Genomic DNA, 18,594 nt, shown 5'->3' with positions numbered 1-18,594 from the left:
ACCATAGTTGTTGATAAAGGTACAGTGGAATTTATAGTAACGCTAATTAACAATTTCCATCTTCTAGGATCAGTTGGACACTCGAACACACTTATTTTCATACCACATATAACTACTAATAAGAACACTACGTTAATTAAGGTCTTTCATTCTAAGATTAGGGTAGGAAGTAAGTTAAGTTGAGTTAAACTAAAAAGATTTAGTTCAGTTCTCAAAAATTGAGTTTGATTTAGGTTTCAACTCATTAACAATCGAGCTTATTTATTAAGTTTAAGCTCAATTCACTAAAAGCTTACGAATTGGCTTGAGTTTATGAATTGGCTTAAATAATAGCACCATAATCTATAATTTTATATCAATAAATTATAATTTATATATTTTAAAAAATTTAAAAAGATCAACTTTATATATTATTTATCTATCAATAAATTATAATTTTTTATTTATGTTCTACATCAAAATTATATATAAAAATAAATATAGAATTTTTAATAATTAAGATCATTAATATATATATATATAACATTAATAATTATATATATATAATCGAGCCAGCTCATGAGCTAATGAACTGAACTTATCCAAATTTAAGCTCGGCTCATTTAATTTATAAGCTCAATTCCAAACTCAAACTTGACTCACACAAATTTAATTTATCAAATTATTAACGAATTAAATTCGAACCGGCTCATAGCTACTCACTCTCAACTCACCTACGGCTAACATTAATAAAATAAAACCAACACAGTTGTTTATATCTTACACTACATAGGTCTACCATTACAATGGCTACTGGTGAAGCATACACTGTTCAACATATTAAAAATTCAATGGAGAATCAAAATAGAGAGAAGAAAACATATTAAATCAGCTAATCAATCCCCTTGAAACAAAATGATTAATAAACTAATAAAGTAAGAACTCGGGGCCAAGTCAAAGTTTCCACACTGAAGTGAAGTGTTTTTCAGCCTTTAGGTCTTTTACCGCTTTGTGGTGTCTGCCACAAACACAAAGCCTTAAACCCTTTCTCTCTACTCTCTCCATAGCCTCTTCAATTCAATGCATCCAAAACTTGCTGGCTCCAAACACCGAACCCCAACTTTGAGTCTCCATTTCTCACCTCAAAAGAAGAGACAACAACAGAAAAAAGCAAACACATTCCTTGGAATATGTAACAAAATTTACCTAATATCTCGGCATTGCTTAGCTTAATGTCCCCACATTTGGAAATTGAGATTTTTATAGAATTATTGTCAAAGCTTCAAAATTTCCATACCCCATCTTTAGCAAGGAAGGATCTTCATCATTTGCAGTTAGAAAGAAAACCCCTTTTCACTTTGTTTATTCACATTGTTAGACCCCACATGTGACCAAAAAGAGAAAACAGCATAATACAATTTATTAGAAGTAATTTGAAGTAATTACTAGTTTGTACATTACTAATCACTATTATCTCAGATGGGTGTTCCTCACTTTACACTCCTCTGCTTCATTTTACTACATTCATGGAAGATTGCAGCTTACAATGATGAAGATTGGAAGAAAGCCACTGCAACATTCACCAAAGACACTGATGAAGGATCTCTCGTTACTGGTACTACATTTTCATTTTGATAAATGACAATGTCTTAGCATAAAAAACTACAGTAACTGAAAAATGTGGATTTGCATGTGTTGCAGAAGGAGCTTGTGGCTATGGAGATATTCACAAGGCAAGTTATGGAAAACACAGTGCTGGATTGAGCAGCATTTTGTTCAACAGAGGGAGTGCTTGTGGGGCTTGCTATGAGATCAGGTGTGTTGACCACATCTTGTGGTGTGTTATGGGAAGCCCTTCTATTGTTGTCACTGCTACAGATTTCTGTGCTCCAAATTATGGCCTCTCAGTTGATTATGGTGGATGGTGCAACTTTCCAAGAGAGCATTTTGAGATGTCACATGCCGCATTTGCCCAAATTGCAAAGAGTAAAGCTGATATTGTTCCAGTTCAGTATAGAAGGTAAAAAGGATCTTTCACTGATGAAAGATATAGAATGTGTTTAGTCACTATAGATTAAATTACTTCAGTCGTTTTACCAAATTTGTAATTAAGTCCCTATAGTTTTAAAAACCAATTGGGTCCCTGCACCATTTTGAACTTTGTAATTAGGTCCTTATCGTGCCAAAAATGTTAGAGTTATCAGAATATTCTGAAAATGAGAGGACATTCAGGTTTACAAATTTACCTCTAAGCGTGGGTATCTTCGATTTGGCGAAGGATATTCTGCTAACTTTAATGTTTTTAACATGGGAAGGACCTAAATATTATGCTAAGGTTTAGGTACTTAGACCGGAGGCGTGGGTATTTTCAATTTGAAGAGGAATATGTTGATAACCCAAGTGTTTTTGGCATGATAAGATCTAATTACAAAATTAAAAGAAGTGTAGGGATTCAATTGGAAGCTTTTAAACTATAGGAATTAGCAAAGTAATTTATCCGTAAGTATATTATGACAGAATACAGAGATATTGAAACATAGACAAGATATTAAAGTTGTGACAATAATATCCCTTGTAAAAATATGAGTGAAGTGTAACATGTTTATATACTTTGCAGAGTGAAGTGTCAAAGAAGTGGTGGCCTGAAATACACAATGAGTGGAAATGCTCACTTCTATCAAGTTCTGGTAACCAATGTAGGACTTGATGGTGAAGTGGTTGCTATGAAAGTGAAGGGATCTAGAACAGGGTGGATCCCAATGGCAAGGAATTGGGGGCAAAACTGGCATTGCAATGTCAACCTTCAGCGACAACCTTTGTCATTCGAGGTAACTGTCAGCAGTGGAAAAACATTAACATCTTACAATGTTGCCCCGGCGAATTGGCAATTTTCGCAGACATTTGAAGGAAAACAGTTTTCAGAATGAGTAGAATCAGAACTTCAACAGAAATGCTGAATTTTGCAAACTTTGCTTTATGAATCCAATGACAGAGCACAAGCTTGATTGTGCAAATTTTGCTCATGATTCATGATCTAGATTGGTTCAAGTCTCTGGTTAAAATGGTTAGAAAGAAAGTTTAGTAATATAAAGCTGAGCAAATGGGTCATGTATGATTCTAATCCTTACAATTTCATCAATCAAAAGGCAGCCATTGATGGAATATATAGTCAGTCAAAAAGTAATAGCTATATGAAGCAAACAAATCAGTCTTTTTTCTATCTAGCAAGTTATTTTGTTGCTTGAGCTTTTTCTAATCCCTTAAGGGTATTTTTAATTGTGGGGTAAAAATGAAGTCAAAATTTTCATAGATAAACTTAACGCATAAAATATACAGAATTCTCCACCCAATTTTACCCCCAACCAAGCATACCCTAAATATGAATATATCTTAGATCTTCCCCACAGGAAAGCAGAGTTTGATTCTGAATTTCTAAGCTCAATTTATCAAACTTCAACATTTACACCAATGACACTTTGGTCAAATATTTTTTCTATACTACAGAGTGATACTTCTAAATAAATATCTTCATAAAACTGGTTGAAATTGTCAGAGCTTATTGAATATAAGTTGGAGTGTATACTATGGAATCCTTGTGCTTCAATACTAACTAATAACAACCATAGAGGATGAACTAAACTGCCTATGACACGTCTAAGAAAAGTGTTACAAAGATTTTAGAAACTAATTCAAGGAATTCTACTTTGATTACAAATGTAAAAGCAAGATTAGAGCAAAATCTATCAGCAAACCATGCTACAAAACCTGAAGGATTGATTATTTGATATGTCAATTCTCCTCCTAAGCACTAACTTTAGCAAATTCAAAAGAACACAACTCATGTACACATAGGAAATAATTACTGACAAAAACGATATAGTCTTGATTGATATGCAGCTGCTAGCATCGAATGAGCAGCACAACCACTCTCAACTTCAGGAGTATTAGCGCCTAATAACTTGCTACATAATTCTTTGTAGTGCCATGTTTATTAGACTCGTCCATGTGTTTAAATTCGTTTGCATTAGCTTGCTTGAATTGTAACAGGTTCAAGAATTTGTTTCTTTGAAAGTTGTATGTCCAGCTCCTAATATCCTTCTTCAATGCTTTCAACCGCTTCCTCCAATATGCATTGCAAACTCAACTCTACCACCTCAATTTCAGCTTCTACTAAGTTTCCTTTATTAATAACATCAGACAAGAAGCACACTAACATATTTTCAGCATTTATAAGAAAATCTCCCACTGATGTTACATTTTTATCATTGATGAATTCTGCATATAACACCAATAAATTCTATTTTCTTTTCTCCCTTGACCCCATCTTCCATCTTCCGACTTTTCTTTACAATTTTCTTGGCTCCTACACTTGGCCATTCCTTCCAATGGTAAATGATTTCTTCCCAAACTTCATTATCCTGTATTTGTTTATCTTCAAACAGTTTTTTGTTCTTGATTCTCCAAGTAACCCAGATAATAGTAAATCATAGATTAATCCACCGTCTTTTTTTATTTTTTCGCATCTAACCACAATTTGGTGGCACCATGCCTCAAAAACATCTATAATTTTTTCAGATTTTACCCAGCAAATTTCTCCTAGTTGTAACGTTTTAACCCACAGAGATTTCACATATGCACAGTGTATAAATAAATGGTTCTCATCTTTTGTAATTTCAATGCCATAATTTATGACTTCAGGTTGTGGATGCGTCAAATGTGGTTTTGCAAATCATATAGCCAAGGAGAGTAATAATAGATAACACCAAATCTGTACATATGATTGCATATTCCTATCTAATATTTTGGTTCTGTGATTATGTTTACTCAAATAAGTGACAAACTTCATGGTGTGGATGTGATGGTATTTGATGGAGAAATAAACTCTCAATATTAAATCTTTTTAATTGTTTGTTATTATTTTTGCTCATAAATTATGCTTTATTATAGTAGTTATTTTTATCTTTGTTGAATGCATTTTTAATTAGGGCCAATGGAAATAATTCACAAAATCTTTTGTTGGAAAAACACTTAAAAGATGATATTAAAAAATTATTTATAGATTAAATATACAATTCGTGCTTAGCCATAGACTTGGGTTAAATATACATATAATTTTATAAACAAATTATAACAAAGTAGATTAAATACACAGTCTGTGATTAACCATATACTAGGGATCTAATTATTATAACTAAATGTCACTTAGTATTCATTGTTTGTGTAACTATATTTAAACAAATAAACATAATAGTTTTTACATTTGAGTTGAATCTATTCATATCGGCAAAATTATTTGGCTTCTGAAAAGGAGACGATGTAACAATCTTATACATTGTACAATAAATTTTTAACAAGAGTAGTTTTTCAAATTAAAAGTAATAATTATTAGTATAAATAGACATATTCAACAAATTTTTACAATAGATCAATATTTGGCCCGCGCGTAGGGCAGATTTTACACTAGTTTAATTTATAAATTGAAACCAATATGATCAACATTTAAGGGCGTCATTTACTACCCTATGGCCTGCCTTATGGACAACAGATGCCGCATGTAGCCAATAGATGAATTCAACATATCAGAATAAGAAAAATGTATGGAGACCTATTTTTGGAATTAGTAGTTCACATTCTTGATATTTCACTTATTTCAGCACACCATAGGTTGGGATTGGAGGGATAACTCGAAATCTCTCTTATTTTTTAAAACAAAAATAGAACCAAAAATTAAGCAAACTGCAAACTTAACAGCGAAAATAAGGAAAACGTAAATAGCACAACAAAGCTTTTGTTAAGCAAAACATATATTTAATAGGACACCTTACAAAGTAAATGCTTAATTGAATACATTGCCCAACAAAGGCACCGCTTTATCGGTTAGGTTGCATTTATTTTTGAAACCAGGGCAAGAAAATACATTAAAAATAAGACATAAAGCACATAGACACAAAATTTAGTATTCTTGTATTCTGTTTAATAATAAAGTAGAACAAATTATGAAAATCTAATTTATTCTCATTATATTTTATTCAAAAAATTTGAGAAGAAAAATATAATAATAAAAGTATAATTATGAAAAATTAACAATTTTCTATAAGAATAAACACAAAATACATTAATTTAGTATCTCTAGACACAATGTCTCTATCCCTGGCTCATCTATCAAATATGATTTTGATCCATATCTCATCTATCAAATAGGATCTTGTGTCTTTATGTTCCTGTCTCAGTGTTCCATCCCTATAAACAAGCACAACCTTACATGCTAAATGCCTAACTTCAAACAACGTTTCCACCGAGTTATTCAAGTACTACAAAACTTCGGCCATAAATCAAAGAAATTATAGATGATGCCTATGAATTTAACAAGTTCACAAAAATAAAATAAAATAAAGAACTCTCCAACTATTTCTTAACCAACTAAACTATGAGTTAAGCAGGTAATACAAGTAGTTTACAGTTTAATATAAACTAAGATGTGACAAGTGAAGCTACTTCTACAAAGGGCGAGAGACAAATCCCATGGCAACCATCTTTTCCACCAAATCCTCATGCAGTTTAAGCTGCCCTGCTTTCCTCAACAGTTCTAGAACCATTTCATAAACAGATTGATTAGGTTTTAGTCCTTTTTCTTCAACCATCTCCTTCATAAACTTGTAGCCATTGTTCCAGTGCCCCTTTTCACAATACATTGAAATCAAAATTCGATAAGTATTCACATTGGGCTCAACTTGATTCTCATCCATCTCCTTCTTCAATTTCAAAACCATATCAATTGATTTTGAGTCCGCGAACATTCTCATCAATATATTGTAAGTTAATGTATTAGCCTGGCACTTCAGCTCCTTCATTCTAGCATACATCCTATGAGCAGCATTAACATCATGTAACTGAGCTATGCATCCAAAAATTGAATTGAAACTTGACGCGTTTGGAGAAACCCCTTTCTTAACCATTGAGTTGAGAACCTTCACAGCTTCTTCAAGATTCTCATCCCTGCAATGACTCTCAATTAGGAAATTATAAGTAATCGTATCAGCAGGACAATCCAGCCTCTTCATCTGATTGTAAACTTGCAAGACCTTTTCAGTCCTTCCAGCCTTCACATGAACTCGCATGAGACTATTGAAAGTAACCGCATTAGGATCGCAGCCGGCATCAATCATCTCTGAGAAAACATCATGAGCACGAGAAATCTGATCACACCGGCACAGTGAGTCAATCACAATGCTGTAAGTGTATGTGTTAGGCTTGATTCCAGCCAGTTTCATATCCCTGAAAACCTCCTCGGCTTTCGCTATATTCCCAGCCCTGCACCAACCATGAACTAAACTAGTGTACACTATAACATCAGGCTCAAACCTATCCTTAAGACTATCAAAAAATGATTGAGCTTCAATTGCTCTTCTCTTCCTGCATAAGCTACTAATCACAATTGAAAATGCAACAATATCAGGGAAGCAACCAAAGTCTTCCATGCGATTAAAGGCGTGAACCGCCTCCGCAGCCAATCCGGCCCTCACGTATCGTCGGACAAGGACAGAAAACGTGTCAATGGTTATTTTGACTCCGCGAACTTTCATCAAATTGATCAAATGCCATGCCAAATCGAAATGCCTCAGCTTTCCGGCAAGGTCGATCATCTCGTTGTAGGGCTCAGGGGATGAAGGGAAGCCCTCGAGGGAGGTGGCCCAGTTGAAGAACGCGAGAGACTGGAGCAAGGGGATGCCATGGCGGACACCCCCGCATTTCTCGATAACCTTGCGGGCGACGGCGGGGGAAACAGTTTCTGTGGCGGAGATTTTGGAAAAACTGATGTTGAGATCGGGTATGGTGAGATTGGGGGTGGGTGAGGTGGCGTTGGGATTAGGGTTTTTACGGTAGTGGTCTTTAATGAGAGAGTGAAAATTTTCTGCTATAAGGGTCTCTTGGGGTGACAGGTTAGTGGTTTGGGCAGTTTCTGTGGTTTCGTCTGTGTCATGAGCTTTTGAAATCAAAGCTTCGGAAGAAGAAGAATAGAGTTTGAAAGTGCAGAGTGAAAGTGAGGAAAGAGAGCTGTATGAGCTAACCCTTTGTTTGATGAAGGCCATGAAGAGGTATGGCACGCACTGCCACTGAGCAATTTAACTGAATATTGCACTTCAAGGTGACAGAAACTTCTCCGATGACTTTTGAAATTGGGAAGTGATGATGATAACTGAGAGCGGCTCCCTGGTTGAGTTATTGGCGGCGCTTTAGAATGGCAACTCCCTCGGCATCAATAGTTCACGCAAATCTCCTCATTCTGCATAAGCTAGACGAGGGTAAATTAGGTGAATAAAATATTTGACAAAGTATAAACTAGAGAGTTTATGTAAATGTTAATAAGATTTTTAATTCAATATAGAAAATTCGGACAGAAAAAACAATAGAGATCAGTTCATGAAACAAAACAAATAACTCCTATGCACATCTTTAAATTTAGAGTAAAGACTTAATTCGACTTTTGTTCATTTTTATCAAAGATAAAGTAATTTTTGTCTAAAAAAAATGAACATTTAAATTTTTAATTTTTTATTTTGGTATAATACGGTTTTTCTCTTAAAAAAATTATTAAATAATAATAAAAATTAGTTTTATAAAGGTTTTATTTGTATTTTATGGGATTTTAAATCCTCACAAAAATTTTTCAACAATATAACTAATTACTATCACTACTACCATTATCTTTTTCATCTTCATTATTATCACTCCTACTTCTATTATTTTTACTGTGTAACCATACTTTATCATCATCATTATCTCCTTTACCATCATCATCACAAATACCAATATTATCAATATTAAAGTTTTCTTCTTTCATTTCTTATTTGATGTTATTTTTTTCTTTAAAAGGTATTGTACTATAATTATTTTTTTTGTGGCATCATTTTTATCAATGGTTTTTCTTCACTTAACCACCATTGACAAAGGAATTTTTTGAAAACAAAGTTATTAATAGTTTGTGGAGGTTTAAACCTCCCACAAAATACAAATAAAACTCACACAAAGCTAATTTTTATTATTATTTAATAAATTTTTTAACAGAAAGACCGTATTGTCCCAAAATAAAAAGGTTGAGAGTCGAAGTGTCCATTTTTTTTTGACAGAGATCACTTTATCCGTCGTTAAGCTGTAACAGTTAAGTTGAGGATTTGATCAAAAGCTGAGAGAGTACCTTATCATCCTCATAAACCACAGTAGAAGAAATTTCTTATTGATGATCTTATCAAATTTGTTCAATACGGAATAAAAGAGTAAGAATTTAAACAGCTAAAAATTAAACCTCAAGCACAAAAACGAATTGATACAACGACATAATATCTTAAAATAATAGGAAAAATGATATACAAGGCTCAAGAAAGGAAAAAGTACAAAGAGAACAACAAATCAAATCAATTAGTTTTACATACAAATATAATTCATCTAAACCTATCACAAATTAAATCAATCAGTTTTACATACAAATACAATTAGCATCAATACATTGAAAGAGCAAAAAGCTAGTATAAAAAATTAATAAGAAATACTATATAAAAAAAGAAAAAGAAAAATCTCACCTACAGCAGAAGCAGAAACCAGAAACAGTCAGGGACGTTTTCAATTTGGGATCGTCGCCGCATTGCACCGTTGCAAAGCAAGCCGCCAGCGAGACAGCAGATCTTCGACGGACGCAGAGCAGAGCCTGCAGAAGAGCCAACACGATGACAAACCGGTTTTAAATCCAATTTTTTAATATCCAAATTTAAAATCCGATTTTAAATTTAGTTTTTTAATATCCAAATTTTAAATTCAGTTTTTTTTTTTAAACCAGATTTTTTAACCAAAAATTCAATTTTAAAACCAGTTTTTAGAAATCCATTTCCAAATCAAATTTTTTAACCAAAAATCCAGTTTGAAAACCAGTTTTTAGTAGGGATGGCAATACCACATGAACCCACGGGTACCCACCCGCCCCTATCCGTTCGGAGCGGGTAATTACTCGCCCCGCACCGGGACGGATTTTTAGCGGGACGGGTTCTTGGGAGAGGTGGGGCGGGGTCGGGTTTAGGTAATACCCGCCCCGCTATATATATAATATATAAACCATAATTTTTTTAAAAGTAAAATTTAGGGGTGAGCACGGGTAGCGGGGTACCCGATTACCCGTCCGAACCCGAACCGAACCAATTAAATTGGTTCTGTAATCAACGGGTAATTGGGTCCAACCCGAACTAAACTAATGGCCTTTGTTAGTGATTGGTTCGGGTATCGGTTCTGGGATGCGAAACCCAAACCAACCCGTGAACCCGATTATATATTAATTAAATAAAAAAATAAAAATATATATATGACTTTTAGTGGCTTTTAATGAGATTATTCACTATTAATACGTTTGGATTTTAATGAGTTTAGTTTTTAATATATTTAGTGTTTAACATCTTTAGATTATTTATATTTATATTACATGTTTATTGTACTTGATGAATTTTTAAGATAAAAATTTAGTTTTTTTATGAATTTCAAAGTCATTGGGTACCCAATTACCCGAACCGAACCAATCTGTTGTTAATCGGTTTGGTTTGGTTCGGGTACATACACAAAAAAATATAAATCCAAACCAAACCGAACTAATTATATTTTGATCAGTTCGGTTCTAATTTTACTTTGAATCCAAATCAAACTGACCCATGCTCACCCCTAGTAAAATTAATACTAAAGCCTTTTTAAACTATATAAGTTCATTACAACTAGAATTTGGTTCTTTATAAATCTAATGACAATCGCTAATCTAAATAACATTTAATCATTCTCAAAACATCAAAATGATCCCACTAAAAATTCTTCCTACAACAACAACCACAAAATATCAAAAGATCCAACAAAATCATCAAACAACCACAATTTTTGAGAAAAATATATTTACAAATAACAATATATCTGCAAATACATCAAACAACCACAACCTAATATTTCTCAAACGCTAGCATCAGGTGCTTCAATATAATTTCTAATCGTGGTGCCAACTCTTCTGCAGCCTCCTGTTTGAAGTAAACCAAATGTGGGCCATACATAAAATTAAGTAAATTGGATAACTGAATATGATTCATTAAGCGAAAACAAACAGATATTGTAGTCAGAACCTCTTCAAGTGTTGCAAAAGCTGAACAAGCAGCCTCTTGCACCCGCTTAACAATTTTTTCCAGTCTTGGCATCCTCTCCATCTTTCATAGATTTACCATCTTTGTTGTCTTCTTTGGGCGGCAGAGGGTTCTGTTGAAGCTTCAAAATCATTTGGTGCATTCTCGCAAGATTTGTAGGCTTCCCAGGCTTGGGACCCTGAATAGGATTGACTTGATGCTTCTTCTCAGCTTCTGCTTTCCTTCCTCTCTTCTCAATATTGGCAACTTCAGAAGGGATCATCTCCGCTATTGCCTTCCAGTAATGTTTGTCAGCTTCTTTGTGAAACTTCGCTTGGTTTGCCAAGTATATCTGCATATATTCTTTAAAAAACATGAGAAATGACACAAAATGAATAATGTTCCGCAAAAAGGCAGAAGGGAACTTCACTATTTCTTCTACCTTCTCCTTTCCTCTGTTGGTAGCTTTGCTTGTCTCACAATTAACCTTTCTTTTTTCATAGAAAGCTTGAATATATTCTTCAGCTTCCTTGATAATTTGATTCAGTAACTCCTTTTCTCTTTTTTCATTTTCCCCAAGATGAATGGCATTTTCACTACACCAGTGGAAGTCAAGAATAAAAATTGCACTTAGAGGAGGAGTATACAATTATATTAACTTTTTGTTTATAATAAGAGAGAACTATACTTATTTCACTACTCAGATTTCATTATTTCATACACTTAAACATTCAGAACTCACAGATTTAATGAAGGGACAATAAGAAAGCTAGCTTACAACCTACAATTAAAATCTTTACATCACAAGCTTTTAGTGGAAAAAGAAATCCAAACAAACATAATTAATTTATCTAATTTGCCATGTACACCTCTTAGTAAGAATTTCTGTACATGGGGAAGAGAAAATAATAACAATCCAACAAGAATGATAGTTAAAAGTGAAAGAAACCATTCGGAATCAGTGTTACTTGTTTGTGGTCCACAGAACAGTTCAATTACCTCAACTCTTTCAAAATTAATAAGAAAAAAAACATAAGACCATATTCAATGCATAAACCATATCCGCTCACCTTCCAAGAAATCTTTAAAGATCATACAGAAACAGACAGAGAGAGAGGAGAAGGTTAGTCCCAATAGTAACTAATTTGATCAGCATTTTCAATTCCCAAGAACTATATTGAATATTTTTCATGTTGAGGTTTTGTCCAGGGACAATGTAGAAAACAAGAATGAAAGAAAGCAAGAAAGTGAATGGGATGGATAGTAGAAAATGAATCTAACCGTCGCCATTGGCGTCTGGCGAAACCTTGTTGTTCTTGTTGGTGCTGGGCGTCGTGATCAAAGAATGATTCGCATATCTGAGAAGGTTGGAGTTGATACAGTGCATTGTTGTTGTGGTTGCTTTCGTCGTCTGCGTCGATGACAATAGACTCCTTCAACGCCATATTTTCTGAGAAGTGCTTCCCTTTTTTACTTGTTTCTGTTTATGGGTGTTTTCTGCCCCGTTCTGTGTCCTGGTCTTCGAGTTAAGCCCAAAGTGGTCTGACGCCGGCGTCGTGCCCCAAAATCGTGATTCTAGTTGTACCAACGGCAACGGTTCACTAAGTTGTTAAGTCCTGATTCATTTTTCATTAACAGTGTTGATGTCGCTTGATGACACTATTAGTGAAATATGATATATTGAGGTAGACGGATAATCTTGTTTAATAATATTATTTGATTATTTGTTAGTTTATATTATGTGGTACAATATTATTTATCTATATTTTATTAGGATAAAGTATATTTTGTGTCTTTTGAGGTTTGACAAAAATTTTAAAAATACCTTCTAAATTTTATTTTGTTTCAATTTTGTCCCAAAAATTTTCGATTTGCATCAAATATATCCCTGACAGCTAATTCTTTAAAAAATTTAAGATCAATTTAACAACAATTTCATAAGAACAATCCTTAATACAAGCAAATCAAGCATAATTTTCTAATTACTGAAGATATGAATTGGAATCAGAATCTTATTCAAGAATTATTTCCCCAAGACGTTGCAAATAGGATTTTGTCAGTTAAAATTCAGCAGAGTAGGGACAAATTGCAATGGAATTTGAACAAATCCAAACAATATGATACAGTTTCAGGTTACAGAATTGGCTATTTATTTTACCATCCGCCTCTGGAGCTTTGCCCTAATTATATGCAACAGAAAAAGCCGTGGATTGATCTATGAAAGTTGAACTTGCCTCACAAAATTAAGCTATTTATCTGGAAAGCTCTCCATGGCCGGCTCCCGGTACTTTCTCAGATTCATCACCGCATCCCATCTATATCACCAATATGCCCCTGCTGTCATGAAGCAACCGAAACAGTCACTCATTGTTTGATCGATTGCTCTAGAATTAAAGATGTATGGTCTCAGAGTTATCTTTGTGACTGTCTTCCCCCTCAGAGTCCTAACGACTTTTGGACATGGTGGATTGCATCAACAGAGATGCTTAACCCGTTGAAGAATACTGACCGTAATCCTCAATTACTTGCCATCATTTGCTGGAACTGCTGGAAAACTCGCAACCAGTTGATTTTTGAAGGTTCTACTTCAATGCCGTCTGCCATTCTAGCAAGCTCTGTCAAGTTGCTCCGTGAAATCCAAAGAACTCTCAGTTTAGGTCGTCATCTCCACGAGGCAAGCTCTTAGTTGCATTCAATTTGATTTATCATTCTTTCTTCTTTAAGATTTTTTTCGTTTTTCGACCACGCACCGTTGGATGAATACCTTCAGTGTAGTGTTTTTGGGAAATCCCCACCTTTCATTATGCTGTCCTCCTTTTGGACATCTTTGTATTTCATTTTTCAATAATTAATGAAATATAACCTACTATCTTTGGAAAAAAAAAATCAAGCATAATTTTCATGCATTATTGTTAGATTAGTCTTAAATTTTTTTGAAAATTTAGCCATCGAGGGTATATTTGATGCAAATCGAAAACTTTTAGGACAAAATTAAAACAAAATAAATTTAGGGATATTTTTAAAACTTTTACGAAACTTTAGGAACAAAAAGTATACTTTGTCCTTTTATTTATTATGTTATTATTATAATAATTTAAATCTCATAGAAACAAAGATCAGCCGAAAAAAAATTTTTTTGTTGAAGACCTCCTTGTCTTTTAAGTCTAGTTGTCAGAACCGAATCGGTGATCGAACCGGTCAGGTTACTGGGTTACTGGATTACTAGTTCAACCGGTGAGTCACTGGTTGAACCGGTTGACTCGGTCCTATATAAATAAAAAATAAAAAATAGTTACAAATTTAAAATTAAAATTTAAAATAAATATTTTTACTAATATTTTAAAAATATCAAGCTATTTTAAAATAATATAGAACAGGAATAATAAATATTTTATTATTTTTACTCTATCATAAATATTTAATTTTTTTTTTTATATTAAAATAACTATTATTTTTAAATTTCAATAATTTATTAATTAGTTTATATTTATTATATTATTATATACTACAAGTATTTATTAAAAAAATATTAATAGATATTATATAATTATGAAAAGAAACAATAAGTGATTTATAACTAAAATTAAAATAAATTAAATAGAAGTAATTTGATGAAAAATATTTATATATTATAATTTGCGTATATACTAATGAAGAGCACAGTAGCCTAGTGGCTGTAAATAGTGCCTCCATTTATGAAGGAAGGGGTTTGAGCCCTGCTTCTAACATTTTGAACAAATTTTCAATTCGTACCGATTCGGTCGGACTGGTTTTCATCAGGTTTAATCGGTTTTCAACGGTTCAACTCGAGTGGCTGTAAATGGCGCCTCCATTTATGAAGGAAGGGGTTCGAGTCCTGCCTCTAGCATTTTGAACAAATTTCCAATTTGTACCGATTCGGTCGGATCTGTCTTCATCAGGTTTAATCGATTTTTAACGGTTCAATCTGAATTTGACTGGTTCGTACTGATTTGTTATCTTATACAGTCCAAATATTAGATCGGATCAGTATAGGATCCAGTTCATCGGTTTTTTAGTCGAACTGACCAGTCCGGTCCGATTTTAATAACAACGGTTTTAAGGTAATTGTTAGAAGCAATTAAAAAATTTTTTTTTTAAATAATTCATTTTAGCCTTTAAAATTGAATGTCATATATACCAGAGTTAAATCTCAATTTGACCCCTGAAATTTAGTCCAATACTCAGAATGACTCCCATAATTTCGTTGGCCCCAATTAAAACCCCCAAATTTACAATCGTGGCTCTGGCTTGTCCCTACAATTATCTCCATCACCGGAATGATGATCTGATGCAATTGCATGACATTGTGGACACTACTTAAATGATGGCGCATTAGTTTCGCTCCCAAACCCTTTGGAAACCACATCGTTTCAGTTTTTTTCTGGGTTAAAACTCTTTTTCTTTTCATTATAACGATCATAAGTTGCAAAATATCAAGAAAACCCTTACACTACGTGGTTTCCAAAGGGTTTGGGCGCGAAACCAATGCGTCGTCGTTTAAGTAGTGTCCACCATATCATGCAATTGAGCCAGATTGCATATTTTGGGGGTTCTAATTGGGGCCAACGAAATTATGGAAGTCATTTTGAGTATCGGACCAAATTTTAGAAGCCAAATTGAGATTTAACTCGCCAAATTAATCTGTTTATTTTTTTTTTGAATTCAAAATTCTTAATATATTTCTTAATNNNNTTCATGTAATAAAGGAAGAAACCATATATTTTATAAATATTCTAGCAAACTTAGGTATTTCTTAATTTAATTTTTACGTAAATTAACTTAAATTTTTGTTGACTTGAGCACTAAAATTCTTTATCAACCGCTGTCTTGGAATTGATATAAAAGCATTTTAAATATTTTTAATGTCTTCTCTCACCTGTTTTATTTAGTCCATTTACACACTACTGATTTAAGGCATGTCTCATAATAATGATTTTGTTATTTAATAAAAAAATTATATGATTGATTTAAAAAATATATTTTTAAATTAAAAAACGTATATTTTATATAATTGTAAAAAAAATTGTATAATTAAAACTAAAATCTTAAAATATTTTATAAAATCACTTGTATTTAAACGACATGTGAAAAAATAGAATTGAAATTAGTGTATCCAAAAATATTGAGGATTTTAAATTAAAAAAGATAAAAGAAAATTAGTGAAAGAATTAAGAATTAATACAATATTTAATTTCAGAGTGTAAAATGAGTCACTTAATACAAAATTAAGGATCAATTTGATGACCTACAATGATGACATATGACATAACATGTGGACAAATAATGCTATGACACGTGGCACTTATCGATCCATTGTCATATCATTATATGAGGTCAAACCATAATGTGACACGTGTCACTAATGATCCATGTCATCAAGCCACATCAACAGGCGATTAATAAAAAATGAATTAGGGACTAATGTGATGCATTTTTAGGAATCTCAGAAATGTAATTGATGCAATTAAAATATTAAAGATGATTTTAGTGTACGACGTCAATCTTAATAATCACTTTGGAGCTTAATTCCCTACTCTTCTTGCGAATACAAAAAGGAGTTTATGTCAAATAGTTTTTTTCGTCGATATTAATTAAAATATAGAGTTAATATTTTATGAGTATATATTTAAATATGTCCTAAAAAATTTTGTGCCTTCTACTAAGTGTGATAATAATGCTCAAAATTATAACTTCACTTAGTGTGATCTATTCCATCATATTTACCCTGTATATTAACAAAAATTCACCTGTGCTTGAGATTTTCTTAAGGCAGAGATTTTTCAGAGTTAAACCCTAAAATAGTCCCTGAGATTGGCATTATGCCCTAAAATCGTCCCTGAGATTCCAATTGCACCGATTTCGTCCCTGAGATTGAAAAAAATGCACCATATTAGTCCCTTATCCATTTTCCATTAACGACGTGATAACAAGGCATGATGACGTAGACTGTAAGTGACACGTGTCACTTCATGATTTGGCCACGTGTAATGCTATGATGATGCGATGACCAGTGACATGTGGCATGTTAACGTGTTCGTTTGTGCCATGTGTCACGACAGTATTCGTCCACGTGTCATCCATTATGTCATCGTTCTATATGCACCAAATTAGTCCCTCACTTTGCATTAAGTGACTAAAATAAAATTAAATGTCGTGCACCAAACTAGTCCCTTCACCAATTTTTCTCATTTTTTTCTATAAATTCAAAATTCTCAATATTTTTAATGCATGAATTTCAATTCTATTTTTTCACATGTTCTTCAAATAAAAGTGTTTTTATAAAATATTTTTTCTCTTGCGAATACCCTAACTGCCGACTTGGAGTTGACGTGAAGGCTTTTCAAGCACCTTCACTATCATCTCCGACCTCTTTCAATACTTTTATAAAATATTTTTTTCTTGTGGATACCCCTAATAACTGCTGTCTTGGAGTTGACGTGAAGGCATTTCAAACTTCCCTCGTTACCATCTCTGACCTCTTTCGTCTAGACTGCAGAGGTCAAAGATGGTAGTGAGGGTGCTTGAAGTGCCTTCAATCTAGCTCATTTACACATAACGAAAACGTGTATTTCATAAGAAAAAATATTTATTTTAATTATTAATTTCTTGTTAAAAACACATGTTTTTTCATGAAAAAAAATGTGTCTAATCAATCATATAATTTTTTTTAATAGTAACATACTTATATATTACAAAATTTACCAATGTTAAATTATTAAAAAAATTGTATAATTAAAACTAAAATCTTAAAATATTTTATAAAATCACTTGTATTTAAACGACATGTGAAAAAATAGAATTGAAATTAGTGTATCCAAAAATATTGAGGATTTTAAATTAAAAAAGATAAAAGAAAATTAGTGAAAGAATTAATTTAGTACACAATATTTAATTTCAGAGTGTAAAATGAGTCACTTAATACAAAATTAAGGATCAATTTGATGACCTACAATGATGACATAATTAATGACATGTGGACAAATAATGCTATGACACGTGGCACTTATCGATCCATTGTCATATCATTATATGAGGTCAAACCATAATGTGACACGTGTCACTAATGATCCATGTCATCAAGCCACATCAACAGGCGATTAATAAAAAATGAATTAGGGACTAATGTGATGCATTTTTAGGAATCTCAGAAATGTAATTGATGCAATTAAAATATTAAAGATGATTTTAGTGTACGACGTCAATCTTAATAATCACTTTGGAGCTTAATTCCCTACTCTTCTTGCGAATACAAAAAGGAGTTTATGTCAAATAGTTTTTTTCGTCGATATTAATTAAAATATAGAGTTAATATTTTATGAGTATATATTTAAATATGTCCTAAAAAATTTTGTGCCGAATATTTTTATCTTTGATTTCTAAATTTTATAAAAGTAAGACATATAAATCTATTTTAATTATTTTTAATTAGATAAATATGTTTTTAAAAATGTGATAG

General features: G+C 32.7%; 3 protein-coding genes across 3 annotated transcripts; 1 reads left to right on the top strand and 2 right to left on the bottom strand.

Annotated features, from left to right (window-relative positions):
* On the top strand, window positions 950-3,224 carry LOC107634246 (expansin-A20). The gene is made up of 3 exons (XM_016337798.2): window positions 950-1,594; window positions 1,681-1,999; window positions 2,597-3,224. Exons 1-3 carry the CDS (start codon window positions 1,459-1,461, stop codon window positions 2,904-2,906), a joined length of 765 nt encoding a protein of 254 aa, XP_016193284.1. The 5' UTR covers window positions 950-1,458; the 3' UTR covers window positions 2,907-3,224.
* LOC107629878 (pentatricopeptide repeat-containing protein At1g20300, mitochondrial-like) lies at window positions 6,238-8,293 on the bottom strand. The gene has a single exon (XM_016332815.2). It carries the CDS (start codon window positions 8,067-8,069, stop codon window positions 6,477-6,479), a length of 1,593 nt encoding a protein of 530 aa, XP_016188301.1. The 5' UTR covers window positions 8,070-8,293; the 3' UTR covers window positions 6,238-6,476.
* Window positions 10,727-12,781, bottom strand: LOC107632636 (clathrin light chain 1-like). Its single transcript, XM_016336305.2, has 4 exons — window positions 12,399-12,781; window positions 11,560-11,713; window positions 11,121-11,469; window positions 10,727-11,018 (listed from the first exon to the last, which is right to left on the bottom strand). Exons 1-3 carry the CDS (start codon window positions 12,560-12,562, stop codon window positions 11,167-11,169), a joined length of 621 nt encoding a protein of 206 aa, XP_016191791.1. The 5' UTR covers window positions 12,563-12,781; the 3' UTR covers window positions 10,727-11,018; window positions 11,121-11,166.

Source organism: Arachis ipaensis, chromosome B03, assembly GCF_000816755.2.
Source record: "Arachis ipaensis cultivar K30076 chromosome B03, Araip1.1, whole genome shotgun sequence".
In the NCBI taxonomy this organism is placed as follows: Eukaryota; Viridiplantae; Streptophyta; class Magnoliopsida; order Fabales; family Fabaceae; genus Arachis; species Arachis ipaensis.
This window is presented reverse-complemented; position numbering and strand designations above follow the sequence as displayed.